The sequence below is a fragment of the Zophobas morio genome, unplaced genomic scaffold (genome assembly GCF_036711695.1).
Source record: "Zophobas morio isolate AGI-343-1 ecotype UQ-CSIRO unplaced genomic scaffold, CSIRO_AGI_Zmor_V1 ptg000021l, whole genome shotgun sequence".
In the NCBI taxonomy this organism is placed as follows: domain Eukaryota; kingdom Metazoa; phylum Arthropoda; class Insecta; order Coleoptera; family Tenebrionidae; genus Zophobas; species Zophobas morio.
This window is the reverse complement of record NW_026972126.1, coordinates 2231302-2249564: the sequence shown is the minus strand read 5'-3', so window position 1 is coordinate 2249564 and position 18263 is coordinate 2231302. Positions and strand designations below refer to the sequence as shown.

The following is an 18263-nucleotide window of genomic DNA, read 5'->3' as shown; positions in this document are numbered from 1 at the left end:
AATTATAAAATTTTATTTTGCGGATTTTATATTTTTTGAAAACCCTTATAAGTTGAAATAAACATATGTAAATATGTAATGCTAAATTAAATGTAACGAATCATGCTGACGCGTATATTTTAAACAAGTTTTTACTTTACAAAATTTTGTGATATCGCCAATCATCATTTTTGTATGAACACGTATTTCAACTTAGGTTGGTGCAGTAACACTAATAATAGCGTACTATATTCCCCCCATTCGTTTTTGCAGTTCTTGATTTAATCGATAAAATAAATTGTCATTATTTTTTTGCCTCACCCTGTATAAGCAAATCGAAAAAATATTAATGCAAATGCAATAATTTCAAAAGTGTACGGTATACTTTTATTGAACGATAAAAAAAGCAAAATTAGAATGAGAAACGATACTGCAAACTAAACAAATCAGTAGAACGCCCGGAAGTCGCCAATGTTGCATTTTGCACGATCTCGAGATCATATGGGTCAGTCGAAGACGAAATCGTATTTTTGTAATAACCAAATTAAAAACAAATCAATTTTATTTTCAATTACATTTAGGCCAGACGGCGTCCCTTAACTTCGGGGGCCTCATGGTCCAGTATTATAAGCATATGCGTATAAACCGTCTCTGCAGAAGTACAGACATTGTAATAGTAATTTACTAACACAACTAGTTCGGGATAGCCTGCTTCTCGCACGAACGGTTGCGGGAATGCGGGAAACAGGTTTCACGAACGTGTTGTGTACAATATTTTTTGCAACCAATAAACTTTTAAACCGAAAAGATTAACTGTGAGTTATTTATAAACAACGACGTTGACAGCGCAGTAAACAGTTAGCAATTTGGCAATTCCGGACCACTTTAAGGTTATCATGGCAACAGAAAGCAAAAAACACGTGTCCGGGAAGTTCGACCTCCCGGATCCGTACGCGAAAGTCATCAAAAAAGTCATGTGTGAAAAAAATATATTTACCGCACACTACCAACGGGAATAAAGCTGAGCAATATGCGTAGTATTGAAAATGTTAATATTTATACATCGGAAGAATGTCACGTAGACATTTGTTTCATTTGAATGAGTTTATCGCATCAAAACAGATGACTAAAATTATTCATAAGCCTCAATTGAACAAAATATTCTGAATGTTATTATTATAATTATTCTTACCGACGAGCGTATTCTCACATTTTCGAGAAAATGGGGTGACTCGTTCTTAATTTGATCACTGATTCATTAATTCTTTTGAGTCACCCTATATAAGCAAATTTAAAAAATATTAATGCAATTATAAACTACAAGTATAACCTGATCATATTTTGCATATTTAGGATAGAATTTATTCAGCAAAATTTTGAGGTATCGTCATCAGTTTTTAGGGGGGGATGAGAAATACATTTTAATTAGAAATTTACTATGCTTATGATAACTTTAAAACATATCCACGATTTCAAAGCATTTGGTTTTGCAGTTCTTAATTAAATCAATAAAATAAATTCACGAATTCATTAATTTTTTGAGTCATCCTGTATAAGTAAATCGAAAAAATTTGACAAGAATCGGTCCAGTACTTTCGGAAATTATCTGTCTAATAAAAATCCGGATAAACCGCAGACAGACGGAAACGGGAGACCCATTTCTTCTTACTATAGGAGTCATGAAAGCTCGAGAAAACGTAAAAATAGAGGGTCGGCCGACGTACTTGATTGCAATATTTACAAGTAAAAATCTAAAAATCATAATGAGTGTTAGGTCTTAAGAAAAATCAACAAGATATTTGTCCTGTAGATTTGAAAATTACAAATGTTATTAGTTATTACTGAACGAAAGTACATGAACTGCAATAATGTCCATCGAAATTTCCCCAAATTACCATACGTATACAAAGTGCACTTCTTACTTTTTTAGATGTATGTATACTGTTTACACAATTTCTTAATTACTGTATGCTGCAGGTAGTCACAAAAGTTATGTCATACGGGGCATCGGTCAATTAAGGAATTACGAAACTAAGAATTACCTACACATGAAATTAAAAACAAAAAGAAATAATTGGTTTCGGTACATATTTACTCTTCTTAAAATAAAAAGCAATTAATTAAATGAGCAAATTGAGTAAATACATGAACCTGTTAATGGTGACGAAATTGGTTTATTAGCAGAAAATCCGTCATTAAAGTTATTTCACCGAATTTGTTACCGAAAACTCTAATTAAGTTTATTTCCCTGATAATTTAACTACATTTAGCACCGTTGACGTCTAATCTAAAACTTTAAAGTGATCATAATTGGTCATCTAAAATTTTACGTGTATATTGCTTACGTATTGCAGAAGTAACCTTGACTTGCACAGAAAATGCTTAAAAAATGCCGGACGAGGAATTGACCTTTGTGTTCTACCATTAATGATCACTTATTACGCAAACATTGTGAAATTTCCTTGTCAGTTAACTGATATTTTCACTAGCAGAATTTTTTAAGACGTAATCGGGACTAATTTCAATTTTTTCAGTACTTTGATATCAAAAAAAACCTTCCCGATGTTCTTGAAGCAGAATTTTTTTAACAGTTATTAAAATTGTTTTATGTAAAAAAATCAGATAAAATAAAATCTTAACTTCGTCAGTTAGATAACGCAAAGCAAAAAATTGGTAGAAATTTATTTTAACAAAACTTCCTTCGCCCTTGAACTAAAAAGTAAAAATAATAAAATCTCGCTTCTTTAAAATATTATAAAATTTAATTTTGTTCTGCGATTTTTGTTTTGTGATAACCTCAATAAAATAAAAACCAGTGGCGAATTAACACCCCTGCAATCCATGCGCCGCAAGGACGCAAATTCCAAAGGGGTGCAGTCCGCACAAGTGTAGAGAATATGAAATATATTTAAAGCAGTTAACCAATGGTAAAAAATGTAGATATTCTCAATTTCTCAAGTCTTGCTTAACTTCAACTGTTTATGTTTATGCTTCAAAACATTCGACCATTCGCACGTTCAGATTACAATCGTGGGTGGTTAAAAGCAAATGAAATTTGATTAATTTTGTATTCTCAAGAAAAGAAAATTGGAAAATGACGGACAAATTTTGATTAACGATTGACCATGCTTACATTAACCTTAAAATATGTGTAAAATTTCCCAGCATTCAGTTTTTACAATTTCAAAATTAAATGTTGATGTTTTTTCACAATAATCTGGATGTCAGGAGTAAAACTCAACACGGATTCATAAGTCACACATGCAGAATCAAGTAACTTCATGATAATAATAATATTAATAATAATAATAATAGCATTTATTGCCCAACAGTGTACATCATTTACAGGACAACACATTGTATAATACCTACATTCTGCATAGTATAATGCAATTAACAAAATATGTAAAATAAAAAAAGAATTAATTAATTAATTGTGAAACGACTTAATATGACTGAAACACATACAAAAGAATTTACAGTTAGTGTGCAATATGAAATACGAGATATCATCATAGTGGATGTTAGCAAAACATGATATTCTAGTCATTGGCGAGTTCTTCATGACATTAGTTCTTGGTGTTACCAAATGAAACGTCTCCACATAACGTGATGCATGTTTCGGGACATGAAAGTTTACATAACCCATAATATATGGACAGTCAATCTTGTTAGTGATGAGCTTTAGCATAAACTTCGAACATTGTAAGCCACGCCTGTCAGACAATGAGCTGAATCCATGTCTTTGCACTAGTGAACTATAAATCAATTCCCCTTTCCGGGTAAATACCATCAATTATGAAGGAGATGTATTTTAAGAATTTTCTTTGGACTCTTTCCAGTTGAAGCTGATGTGAGAGATACAATGGCGACCATACTATCGAGCCATATTCTATTCTGCCATTCCTCATAATGAAACCAAGCATTTTCATCGCAGCCTTAGAAACAGAATCTATATGATTAACAAATGACAGTTTGCAGTCAATAGTGACTCCAAGATCTTTAATATACTCCTTCCTTTGCAGAGGACTTCCCTTTATTATGTAATTGGTTTGAACAAGATGTTTTTTCTTTGTGTATGACACCACATAACATTTATCAAAATTCAGTTTAAGTCTATTAAAGTCACTCCAGCAAACCAAGTGATCCCAGTTGCTTTGAAGGCGAACCGAATCCTCAATATTGTAGATGGGGCAAAAAAGTTTGATATCATCTGCATAAGCGAGTGTGCTGCAGTTTACTGATTTTAGGAGGTCATTTATAAACAAATTAAAAAGCAGGGGCCCAAGATTAGACCCCTGTGGAACTCCGGATGTTGACACGTAATTATCAGATTCAAACCCATTAAAAAAGACAAAATTCGAACCATTAGACAGATAAGAAGACATCAGGTTCATAAGTTTCAACGAAAATCCAAAGCTGCTCAACTTCTGTAGGAAGATGTCATGGCCGATGCTATCGAAGGCTTTGGAAAAGTCTGCATATATGACATCCATTTGTCCTCCCTTGTCTACAACTTCACACAAAGATTGCGTTAAACAGACTAGATTAGTAACAGTTGACCTGTTAGTCATGAATCCATGTTGATGTTGTGAAATATATGACTTGACACTATTGTATATACTGTAGAGGAGCTGTTCATATACCTTAGCGAAGTTACATAAGATTGAGATAGGTCTGTATTTGCTTGCATCTGAGCGATCACCATTTTTAAATACTGGGACAACTCTTGCATTTTTCCATTTTTCAGGAAATACACAATAACGAATCGACAAGTTTATGATTTTCTGTAAAGGTTTTGCGAAAATTCCGTCCGGCTGGAAGTTTTCGTATACTCTCTAAGACTTGACACTCTGTAACTTCAGAAAAAGACATTGTTGGTAAATTAGAGGAGATGTCTTCAATTTGATACGTTGCTTTGCCAGAAAAACCTTTTGAGAATACCCCTGCAAAGACATTAACAATTTCAGAGGGATTACGATATACATTATCATCATGTTTTATCAGGCCAGGAATTCTCATTTCCTTGTTCTTAAGACGAATATATTTCCAAAAATCATTGGGGCATTTTTGCAAAGACTGCTCAGCTTTTTGGGTAAACAGTTTATAAGCATCAGAAATTTGCAGTTTGGTCAGTCGTCGCAGGCGGTTGAATTCTGCATATTGAACTTTTCCAAAGCTACATTAACATCATTATGTGCATCTAAAAACGACCAGTCAGCATTTAATAAATCAGAATAGAGTTTGATGTAATCTGCTTTACGAAAATTGTATCTTACATTAGTAGCAGAAGGAAATGGTATATGATCAGGAATTTCCATAAATGCATTTATTGATAGCGCAGGATGATGCAAATCTTCCCTAACCAGTGGGAATTGCTCATGATGAACCATCGTCTCAAATTTTGTATTTGATAAAACTAAATCCAAGATATTGTTATTGCGATTAACAACACGATTAAACTGAGTTAAGTTTAAGAGGTTACAGAAATCAACAAAACAGCGAGTTTTTGCACAAGCAATGTGACGATCGGGATCAAGAGAGAAATGTGGCAGGTTGAGATCACCTATTATAAAAACAGAATGTTCTAATAACATCGGTGTAAGTGCTTCAGTAAAAGAAAACATGCCAGCTGATGATATATCTGGTGGTACGTAAACAGTAATAAAAAATATAGTTGTGGCATTCGTGACGTATTTGCACATGATGATATCAACCAATGGTACCAGATTGCTAATATGCGTAGTGTCAATTTGCTGAAAGTTATGGTTATTTAAAGTAACAAACAGAACTCCGCCACCAGTTGAACGACCAACCGAAGAAAATTTCCTATCATTACGCATTACCGTATTACAATGAGGAAAGAGCTTGTTGTTAAAAATGGAACTACAAAGCCAAGATTCAGTTATTATAACTATATCAAATGAGATATCAGAGGTGCTAGTATAAAATTCATGAGTTTTGGTACGTAAACCACGAACATTTTGGTAGAATATTTTAAGGTTTGTTGGAGGTGTCCTGTTGGGCAATTTTAGTTTTCCGGTTGATTTTTCATGACAACTGTTGGGACGCCACGAATATATTTTATTGTTAAATTAGTCTCACCAGAATCAAGTCTTGAGGCCAGTTCAATTTTCACTTCGCGATAGAGTTCAAGTTGCATTGGAGTGCGATCGGTTGAGATTCGAATATTTTTGAAATCCTCATTATCACGAAGTTTACGACTATCGTATACAAGTTTCTTGACAACATCGGGACTCGAAAGCTTAACTTTGACGGGACGACACAGAGAAGCACCATGATCATATTTACCACATCTCATAGGACTTATCTCATCCTCACAAACTGAGACACCTACAGTGGAAAACATATTTTTTAAAAAATTTACATCTTTTTCAGTTTGTTCTTTTTTAGCTAAGTTTTCTCCTTCCTTAATACCAAAAACCATTAAATTGTTTTCTCTTTTTTGTCTTTCTTCAAATTCATAAACTGACTTTTCAATGCTCATCAATTCTGTTAAACGTGACGGAGTCACTGCCGATTGAAATGTAGAGATCTGTTCTTGCAATAATATAATAACAGCCTTAAGACTGTTGATGTCATTTCCCAACTTCCTGCAGTTATTGCACGACCAAGTCAAACCATCACCAGCGTGTATTTTCCTGGCTTCAGCTGTAGATAAACCCACGCACTCAATCTTAGAGGACTTTTTGCATACACAGCAGCATACAAGTTTGTGCTCTTCCGCTACTAATGATATTTATTCGGCAGAATTTAAAGATCACGTCATCATTTTTTGGGAAACCATAAACAAATAAATTTTGATGAATGATTTATTTGCTTTGTATAACCTTAAAACGTTTGCAAGATTTTAGAGAACATTCGGTTTTGCAATTTCAAAATTAAATTGTAAAATACAATTTTGAATTTTAGGGTAAAAACTACATTACATGCAGGAGTATGTAATTCTATAAAAATTAATTAACATTTCTTCGGAAACATTGTAAAATATGCACTTTCTTGGGACATAAACGAAAAAATTTTGATTAACAATTATATTGATAATCTTAAAGCGTTTTTTTCAAAATATTATACAGTTTTAATTTTCTTACAAAAATCTGGATGTACAGAGTAAAAAACAAACACAGATTCATTAACCGCAGACATTTCATAGTTTAAAGAATCGAAGCTTAAAGGTTAATGTCCAACTTTCGACATTTTTTAGAATCAAATAAAATCATGGAAGCCGCATATTTCATAATACTTTGAAATCTATAACTATATCTATATCTATATATAATTTATACAGATTATATTTAAAAGGTGTAAACCCGGTTTACAGTAGTTTTTAGCATGGCATTAAAGTACCACGTGACCGACTCTATGCAAATCAGACATCGCTAGATGCCACGTTAAATGCGTAATTAACAACATCTCAATTAAAATATTCTAGAAACTGGCCCGTAAACTTTGAAATCAATGCCAACATCGTGACACAACAGAATATAAATAATAAATTACTAAAAATTACAGTTTACTGTCTTTTTTATAAGTACTTATTTAAAAAGTTGAGGCTTCGAAGTTATTGACAAGGCTTCGAAATATAAAGATATTGAGCCTTTAAGTTCTACTTAAACCTTCAAGATTTAAAAAGTTAAACATTCGGAACGAATGCGATGACAAGTAAAATATAAACTTAGGAAGTACCTAAATATATGTTGAGATTATAAAGGAAACTAAAAATTTACTCTCTAAAAACAGATATCATTATTACTTAGTTAATGATGGTTTACAAACCCAAAAAATACGTTATTAAAGTTATTTCATACAAATTCCTAACAATTAGATTGTAAATTATAATATAATTGAAACATAATAAGAGAGAAACATCAAACATACGCAACAAACAGATCATTCCTCGACATCCATAGAAATAAATGTACAGAATGTCCTAGGATTGTGGACTACTGAAAAATTTTTTCAGCAGTCTATTAGAACTCACTTTGGGCTGAAATTTGCAGTTATTTGAAATACACTGAACACCCCATATACGGTGCTGAAAAGGCCCTAAGCCTCAGCAGCCTACCATTCTAATTATAATTATCTAATAAGCATCAATTGTAACCAAGACATGCTTGACTAAATGTATTAAATTCTCAAATTCTCTCACCACATAGGTATACACATATATACTTTTACAGATTTGGTCTTTTATGAAAAAATAAAAGGTAATGCAAGTTACAAAGATGTTTTAGTTAATTTTAAAGGTATTTTACATTTATATGGAAAAAAATGTTGGAATTTAAAAATCCACAATTGCATCTAGGGTAAATGCCACTTGTTGGTAATCTACATATTATTCTGCACGGTTATCCAGTAACTTTTGGAGAAGAAATATTTGTAATCTGAATGTAAGTTTCTATAGTGTCCCAGATACTACATGGTTATATGGCTACTGTAAAATTAAGGTATTGTGAAGATGACAATGGAGTAATTACGTAATAAGGCAAACCAACAGTTGTAAATTGTGTTGGTTTAATGTACCAAAAATTTTTAAGCGAATTACCCAGCAGTAGGTACTAAGGTGGCAAGATATTGAGACAAATCCTTGATTTATAACGCTAACTAGCCGCACAAAAGGAATTATAACATCCCATTATTAAGTTTAGTGGGGCCATATAACCTTGTAGTATTTCAGACACTATACATAGCAACACATGTAAAAAATTCTCTGACGCATAATGTTAGTAAATTATGATCATTTGTAAATATGGAAAGGAAAAACCAGCTGAAATAACATATGCTGATAACATCTTGTCCATTCCACAAGACATAGGAAATGCATTTGTTAGTCACTTTTCAAGGGTTTTCTGCAACAACAGCATAAGTGATACTGCCTATGATAACGGTAATGAATAATTATGTTTGCGTGTTTTGTGGCAAGAAGAGTTGTGTCTCCGGTCCTTTGAAGTTTCATGATATTATGAATGTGCTACATTTTTGTCGGATTCGACATGATATTTTTAAATCAATTAAGAAAATTAAAGGCAATCAAGTTTGTGATCCAGATTACGTTCCAGCGTTTGGTTTGGTCGATTGTATTCAGTATCTCGTCGTACCTTTCCAATATATTTATACTACTACTATTTATACAGGGTCATCAACATTGATTGAGAGAGTTGGTACCCCCTGTTTTTGCCGTGAAGTTTGTCAACCTTATGACAGATTTGTTTAAGGTTATATGGCAATGAATTCAGTGGCGTGACAAAAATTAGAAACTTCAAATCTGACAACTAATGTTTTTACCAAAAAAAAAGTCGAAAAAAGACGCCACTGAGTTTTGAAATTTGAAACTTGAAACTTCAAATCTGACAGCTAATATTTTTATACAACTTAATAAACCAAATTATTCAAGTTCAGGTTTACCAACTCTCTCAATCAATTTTGATGACTCTGTACATAAACTAGATATGGAAACATGTAATTATCCATCTATCTGGAAAGTGTCTAAAATATGTCAGATTTTTAAAAGGCAGGTCAATGGCCACTAACTTATATGAATTTAGTCAGATTGTTTCGTCAACATTAGACAAGAAATTACACGTAGATGTTGTGATGTCTTGTTTGGGGTAGGTAATATTGTTAGTTTCTCAAATTACACGAGCTCATTTTTCTAACTTATATATTCTGTCAACTGTCATTCTCTATCCCTTTTTTAAGCTAGTACATTACATTTCCTCCCTTACTGAAAATTAAAGAACACATACCAAATACAAAATAAAAGTTAAACTCAATAACTCATATGACGCACATGCCATTAGAGTTCTACAAGATAGTCCCGGAGCTTCGACGGTGGTTTTCTGTCTCGCTGGGGACGTCGTTCAGTGGGCGTCTCGACTCGTTGATTTGGGGGACTGTTTACTTTGTCTTCCGTGTTGTCTTGTCTAAGGGGTGTCGTGGCTGGAGCTGTCGACCTTGGAGGTGTTGTGGGGAACGGTGCTCGCGTTTGTTCAGATTGGGAAGATCGACTGGGTGCCAAACTTGTTGAGGGGTGATACTCTGGCCTTGGACTCTGTGCTGAGTGGTGTGGCTTGAAGAATGATGAATTTCTGACAATCACCTTTTCTCCTCGTCGAGCTTCAATTTGAGAACCGGTGATTCTAGTGATCGTGTATGGATCTGGATCAAAGAGTGGAGTCAGCGAATTCTTCTTTTGTTGTTTGCAAAGAACTTTTTGTCCAAGTTGTAAGCCATGTTCAAATGTCCTTCTTTTACGATTGGCGCGTTCGTTTTGTTTTCTTCTGTTGTCGATGTCCGTTTGGGGATTGTATTCATGAATCGTCTTGTTTTTGAGAGTGGGTAAGAAGTTGTTGATTTCTCTGTTGAACATAATTTGATATGGTGGGCAGTTTGTTGTTGAATGAGGGGTGCTTCAGTAATTGATTAAAAATTCTTGAATTTCTGCGTCTGGATTATTGCTGTTGATTGTTGCGCACAAGAGGACAAGAGGGCTTTCTTGAACGTTTTCACGAATCTCTCAGTTCTGCCATTTGCTTCTGGCCAACGTGGTGTTATCAAATGATGCTTGATGTTAAGGCTTGAAAGATATTCTTTCAACTCGTATCCATTAAAGGGTGATCCATTATCGGATTTAAGTTCTTTTGGTAGGCCAAATAGTGCAAATGTCTCGTCAAGTACGGGCTTCAGCTGTTTGAAATTGGTCGATGGTACTTTTTTGACGAATGGAAACTTTGAGAAATCATCCACCATTATGAAATAATATTTTCCATCTGGAAATGGTCCGGCGTAATCTACATCTAGACATTCAAGCGGGTGAGTGGATGTCGGGTATGTTTGAATCGGATTTCGCTGGTTGTAGGGTGTCACTGCTTGACATGCTGTACATGACTTCACTACTTCTTCTACCATTTTGTTGATGTTGGGAAACCATACCTTAGTTCTTACCAGTTGTTTGGTTTTAACGAGACCTTGATGACCTTTATGTGCCAATCTGATAATGTTTTTCTGCAGTTTGCTGGGAATTACGATTTGACTGCCTTTGAGAATAATATTACCATATACAGTGAGCTCTTGTTTGATTTGCTTGAATGTTTGCAGTTCTCGTTTCTTCCAAAACAAGGAATCATCTTCTAACAAGGCCTTTTTCAGTAGCTGCAACTGAAAATCATCTTTCATTGCATTTTCGATTTCTTCAAGTGAAATTGTGTTTGGTAGTGAATGATTGGTTACAAAAGCTACGTATTCTTCACTTTTATCATATGCTTCTGGTGGGCTGTGTGTTGGATGACGAGATAAATAATCAGACGGATTTGTTATGCCTCTTTGGTATTGAACTGTAAATTTATAAGGCTGAAGTTTCAAACAAAGTCGTTCAATGCGTGCGTTTGGAGCTGATCGAGGGTTCTGTAGGATTGAGACCAAGGGTTTGTGGTCTGTGTGTAACACAAAGTGACCTCCTAACAGGTATATTCTGAAGTGATGTATGGCCCATGTTGCTGCTAATGTTTCTTTCTCTATTTGACCGTATTTCTGTTCGGTCAAAGTTAATGTTCTGCTAGCGTACGAAATAACTTCTGTTTTGTTGTTAAGTTCTTGCGAAAGGATCGCTCCAAGTCCTATGGGACCAGCGTCTACATAGAGGTGCGTCTTTTTCTGTTGGTCAAAATAGGCGAGGTTTCGTGCTGATTCTAGTTGTTTCTTAAGATCATTAAAAGCGCTGTGATGCTTTTCAGTCCAGTCCCATTGAGCATCTTTTGTAATCAGCTTACGTAATATTGCAGTATTTGTTGCTAAGTGAGGCAGGAACTTTCCAACATAATTCAACGTTCCTAGGAAGCTTCTTAGTTCATGTACGTTTCTGGGCGGTTCTAGGTTAGAGACAGACTTGACTTTGTCTGGATCAGGGTAAATGCCTTTGCTAGAGAATACATATCCAAAGAAATCGATTTTGTTTGTGTTAAAAATGCATTTCTTTGTGTTGATTGTCAAATTATGGTTATCCAAACATTCTATTACTTGCTTGAGAGCCTTATCATGGTCTTGTTGAGTTGTTCCGAAGATTAGTATATCATCGCTGATGTTTAACACACCATCTATTTGGTTTAACAGTTGTCTTATTGTGTTTTGAAAAATCTCTGCAGCGGAATTTATCCCAAAACTCAGTCGTTTATATTGATACAAACCAATCCCATATAGCACAAATGTATCCCATGGACTAACCTGGGAGATTTGTGCCGGAATTACGGGATGTCCCTGGGTATTCCCAAATTCTCCTTGGGACATGCCTGGGACATTGGAATGAGACAACTTTAGATCTCCGTATTACATCCCACAGATATTTTCCTTGAACAAAACGAGGACAAAAATAGGATATGGGTTTATTGTTACTGTTGGGTACATGAAACGATTCAATTTTAATTTTTTCTTTAATTAGTAAGTATATATTACAAAAATATTTCATATGAATAATCTAAAAAATAAAATACCTATTTCTATAATAACTGAAATGATTATATATATATAAAAAAAAACTATTAACGAATGAATATTTTTTGGTATCACGTATTACTTAATCAAATTTTAATTCTTGATTTCGCATGGCGTAACCAACTTTTAATGGAAGCTTCCACATCCTTCTCTGAACAGTTTTTTGTGGTAACGTTTGCTTGAATTCCACCTTAAAAGACCGACACAACATTACAGATAAAAAGCAAAAACAACAGAGTATATATTACTAACTTGTTAATCCTTTTTGTATATTCAATCCTTCAAAAGCCCGCTTCTGTCGTTTGCCGTTCCATGAGAATTTTGTCGCTAATTCGTCAACCATAACTCTTCTAAGCACCCTCTTCACGCATTCATATATGGACGAACCTCCAATTTTCTGAACAAACAAAGTCTGCAATGTGAAAATTCCATCAAAGTTTAAAAAATATTGACGTTAAAAATTTAAACATACAAATTTTTTGAAATTGTCCTCAATTTGCAAATAGTCCTCAAATTCGTTTAGTGATTGCAAAGTTTGCAAGGGTAATGGTTCATAATTAAAGTCACTTTGGCCTGAGTTCACTTCTTGTGTTTTCCTTAACAGATCTATGATAGTTGTCATGTCACTTTGTATATTGTTGATTTTAAAATTCATGACAGAAAGTTGGTGTCGCAGTCGGTGCAAAAAATCTAAGAATGGATTTAATGATAGACGTAATTATACAAAACGGAAACTCACCATCTGAAGTTTTTTCAATCAGTCTTTGGGATTGTGAAGTAGACGGGGACACTGAAACAAGAACACTACAAAACAACACATTAAAATGCGTGGAACTTACCATCTGTGAGAGTTTCTTTAGAAACAGAAGAAGAAATGTCTGAAATAATCAGAATGGCATAAACAAACGTTACTTTTAAATACTTTACCGTTTTTGTTTAACTCGGAGGAACTTTGTGAGATTGCACTTCTTGGTTCTGACGATGAACAGGCTGAAGAAAACAATGCCTAAAAGGGGTATACTAACAAATGAAACTTACAAGCAAAACGCGTTGGGGCATTGGGCAAAGGTGGGAATGCAGCCTTGGAATAGACGCTAATATCATCATCTTCAGAAGAAGAATCACTATAAATTTTTTTTGGTTTCCGTTTCCTTTTCTTTTGATCTTCAGATTCTGTATTTATATCTGACGTGTTTTCTGCGGCACGAGCAGCTGCCCGTGCTTTCAAATAATTGTCTAAAAAAACAATAAGTTACAATAAGCTTAAACTTCGACAGGTTGTAAATTACCATACACTTTTCCATTGTTTAAAACTCTTACCCCAAATACATGCCAGTTACCATCCGGCTCTTTGCACTTACAGACGTAATTCGACACGTCTGGTACTGGAGGCCAGTAGCATTTATCATTGTCAAACATTAACCAACATTTTGGTATTACAGCAAGAGAGTTTTCTTTTTGAAATAATACTACCACCCACATTCTAAAAGTTATGATTGATCAAAAAGTCATCACCACGCATAACAGAAGAAAAACAAAAGAATAGCCCCAGATAATCATAAAATAGTTACGCTGACAAAGTAAATAATACATTTTTCTGTGGGGCATTATTAGGCTTCGATGCATATATTTACGGCATTTTAAATGTTAAATTTCGTTCGTGTTCTGCACAATTTAATATGATTTGATTTTATTACAAGACGTCTTTCAGGATAAAGAAAAGTCAAAATCCAGTAAACGACTACTTGTGAAATCACACACAAAAAGGGACTAATTGTTAACGCCGTGTAGAAGAGGGACAACGACAAAACTATTGTTATCTAGATTAAATTTAACATATTTTATATCTACATTGGAAATTGGCCAATATTCCAATACCCCCAAACATCGAACTTTAAAAATTCCTACTAATGAAGACTTGCAAGGTTCTAAATAGAAATCACTTACACTTAAAAATTTTCTTCCAATTATGACAACATCTTTTGATGCGTTAGTTGCGAAATTTTCAATTATAATAATATTACCGTCTTTTAAACCACAGCAGTTATCAGGAGCGATAATCTTCAGCTGAAACTTAGGAAAATGAAAGTTACTATATTGGGGAGAATAACATCCATCTATTAAAATGCCCGAAAAGTGCTCTTTCAATTGAACTTTACTTTGGTTTATCCCTGTGCGACAAAGCTGACTAAATGTTTTTATTTCTGAAATTCGGCGTACAATTTGTGAAATCGGATTGTCGTGTTTCCTTACAAGGCGTTTTATAAATTGCATGTAGTTTTCGAAACGAAAAGCGCTAAAGTTGTCTACACTTCCAAATTGCAGAACATCATCAGCTATATGTAATAAATTATGAACATTATGGGATACGTTACATTTTCCATATAAAATCATAAATGTTTCTACAAAATATTTAAGTAAAGAGTCAGCGTAATTAACTCTTTCGTGTGTTAAATTAAATGGGTTTGACAAAATGAACATAGCTGTATGAAGAGACATAAAATTTAACAACATATTTTGTGGTAATATATTTTTCAAAACAACTGGTCCGCTATATAATAAAAATTGCCTAAACTCAGTTGCTTTCCAACGTTTAACTTCAAGTATAGATCTAGGCTTTCGGCAAAAATCACGAGTAATATTTCTGGACTGTAAAATTAAAGAATTTGACAACTCTGAAATCTGACCAAAAGATAATTTATTTGGTGGTTTCCCATTACACCACAACAGCAATAATTTTTTAACAACACCTAGACAGATAAGATGCATGTAATCTAATGGGAAGCAAGAAATAAGACCAACGTTAGGAATGGTCGTTAAAATAGAAGTATTAATATGGTGTTCTTCTTGTTTCTGTGAAATGAAGTCTTCATCTGTCCGCTTAACAAAAATTATGTCAGGAAAACATAGTTTGTTGTTATCAAATAAGCCCCTTTGACAACATTTACTACATGAATAATAACCTGTATGCCCTTTGGTACATTTTATAAAGGATTTAGCAGGTGCATCACAAATAAAAGCTTTAATATTGAAGTAATATCTTTTTCCCTTAAATTCAAAACCGTGGTTCACCATCATAATGGCTTCATCTACAAAATCTTTTAGAAATAGATTCGAATCTTTGGGTTTTTCATTACCATGATATATACCGATCATTGAAATGGAGTTATTCTGAGGGAAAAGTGATATCAAAATAGGATATAGTTGAGAATTGGAACTTTTTGATAATGGCAACCCATCAATATTAACGCAAATTTCAATTGTTTGTACAGATGGTGGTGGGAGAGACATTTCAAGTAACCATTTAACACCTTCTCCTAAACCAAAGTGATAATATTTTCCTGGATTTACACATTTAAGCAAAGTTTGTCGTGGTGTTCGTAGGAATGTCCTAGAGTCTTGCGGCAAATTAGGCATAACTGGTTTTAAAATTTTTAGTAACTCTTTCAAAGTGTTATGACACACGTTATGAGAAATTGCCCATTCTCTTAAATCGTTAGTAATGTTAGAACAATTGTCCTCAGAAGTTGAATGATTGGATTGTTGATATAAATCTAAGCTAGATACCAAAAATGTATTACTGCAATCTGTAAAAGATTCATTACTACTATCATCTAAATCAGATAACTCCCAATAACTACTGTGAAAAACTGAACAAAATTCAATATTTTCATCGATGTTAGCCGATGTTGATGGTAATGGAATATTTTCAGTAATTTCCAAATTTGTTGCAACTGCTTGTGCACTTTCATACTGGTTTCTATTTAATGGATTATTGTTCTCAACGACATTATTCTCAGTGCAAGATAGAATAAATGAATTGTACTGTCTCACATGTCGATAAAACGAAGAGCGGGATTTCGGCATAATTTGAGGTTATGTATGCATGTGGGTTATCTATAAATGTACAATATTATCAAATTGCTATCATCTACAATATAAAATAGAATATATATTTACTGAAAATTCTATTACCTGAATTACCATCCACTATTAAATATAATCTCTGCCACAAAAACAGCGGCCATGTACCATCAACAAACGGAATCACACAGACACAACACACAACACACAACCACCACATAACCTCAACCTCAGCGCAATATTGCGCAAACGAGAACAGCGGCAGCGATCACAAGCAGCGATATAGTTCTGTAACACGGCGCCAGGTGACCATTTTAACGCAGTCTGTTCGCTGTGTGGGTTTCCCAGATAATAGTTTCTCACAAAAACACTTTTACATAAGAAATTAAAACTGAAAAAATGTAAGACTTTGATTATTCTAGTATCTTCCGTAAAAGTTGCACGTGAGGAATATGTTTTACAAATAGATCCCAGAATTGCCCCATTGGAATATCCCACCACCATCAAATTGCTACTTCCTTAGGATAATGGCGCTGGGATCTAACTGGGATTCCTAAGCTTGTCCTCAAAGGATCCCAATGGGATAATCCAGCATGGGCACTAACCGGGATGTCCTTCGGACGTAATGTGCTATGTGGGATATATGTGTTGAGAAAACTGTTATATACCGTGAAGATTCTTCTAATGTTAGTTGGTGGTAGCCATCTTTCAAATCAATCTTTGAGAAGACTGTTGCGCCATTTAACTGGGCAAATATTTCTTCAATAGTTGGTGTTGGATGCCTTTCTCTAAGTATGGCTTTGTTAGCCTCTCTCATGTCTACACAAATTCTGATAGAGTTAGGATCGTGATGTTTGGGAACTACAACTATTGGTGAAACCCAGGGAGTTGGTCCTGTTGCTTTTTCAATGATGTTTTGTTTCATCAGTCTTGTTATCTCTTGTTCAACTGCTCCACGAAGATTTATTGGAATTCTCCTGTGTTTATTTGCTACTGGAGGAATTGACTCATCAATATGTAGCTTGACAGTTTGGTTCTTAAGACAACCTATGCCATTACACAAATTAGGATGCTTGTTTTTGATATAGTTCATGTCCATAGGTTGATATATCATCATAGATAGTTGTATCAGCTGCAATTTGTTTGCTGTATCGTAGCTCAATAATGATTCACTGTTGCCTTTTATCACAAATACATCTGCTCGCGTTTGGTGGTTGTTATAATGGAACAAACCTTTGAATTTTCCAACTACTTCTAACTGTTGTTGACAGTTGTACGGGAGAATCGATGAGGAATCTGGTTGTAACGACTGCTGATGAAATTCTTTAAATGTGTTTGAGCTTATCAGATTAACAGATGAACCAGTATCTACAATGAAATTGATTACTTTCCCATTCAACTTAACATGTACCTGAGGGCATTTCATGGCTGTTCTGTCGTTTGGACGAATTGTTGTTTTGAAAGATGTCTCAGAATTAGTTGACTCTGGCTCCATATTAAGCTCATTAAAGCGAATTTGTGCTCTGTTCTTCCTCTCTCCATTATGTTTCTTGTTTATGCTAGTATTTGTGCCATGGTTGTTGTGCTGGGGGTTTGCTCGTGATTGTGCTTGTTGCTGTTGTGTTGATGTAGTGGACATGCAGACTCGGGCGTAGTGTCCTTTCTTGCCACAACTTCGACAAATTACATTTAGAGCAGGACAAGCTCTCCTCCCATTTGGATGCCATTTGCCTCCACAATTTTTGCAATTGTTCTTACTGGTACCATTGTTGGCTGGTGCGGTTCTGTGTTGCTTGTGTTTGTTTAGGTAGCTACATTCTTCTGTGCTTGTGTTCATGACAATCTTGTCTTCAATGACCTTCAGTTGATTAGCTGTGCACTCAATTGTACGTGCTCTGCTCAATAGATCATCG

At 34.4% G+C, this 18263-nt stretch overlaps 2 protein-coding genes across 3 annotated transcripts in view; both read right to left on the bottom strand.

The window, feature by feature from the left end:
- Positions 1–18263, bottom strand: part of LOC135133164 (short-chain dehydrogenase/reductase family 16C member 6) — a 97780-nt gene that overhangs the window by 42362 nt on the left and 37155 nt on the right. The window lies entirely within an intron of this gene.
- Positions 12412–16549, bottom strand: LOC135133165 (uncharacterized). Of its 2 annotated transcripts, none has more exons than XM_064061458.1 (9): positions 16321–16549; positions 13776–13969; positions 13525–13722; positions 13414–13476; positions 13326–13364; positions 13226–13276; positions 12959–13176; positions 12739–12898; positions 12412–12676 (listed from the first exon to the last, which is right to left on the bottom strand). In XM_064061458.1, the coding sequence occupies exons 2-9, from the start codon at positions 13966–13968 to the stop codon at positions 12573–12575; spliced, it is 1026 nt and encodes a 341-aa protein (XP_063917528.1). In that variant the 5' UTR covers position 13969; positions 16321–16549; the 3' UTR covers positions 12412–12572. The 2 variants fall into 2 exon arrangements, with proteins under 2 accessions (XP_063917528.1, XP_063917529.1); XM_064061459.1 differs by having other exon boundaries at positions 16462–16514.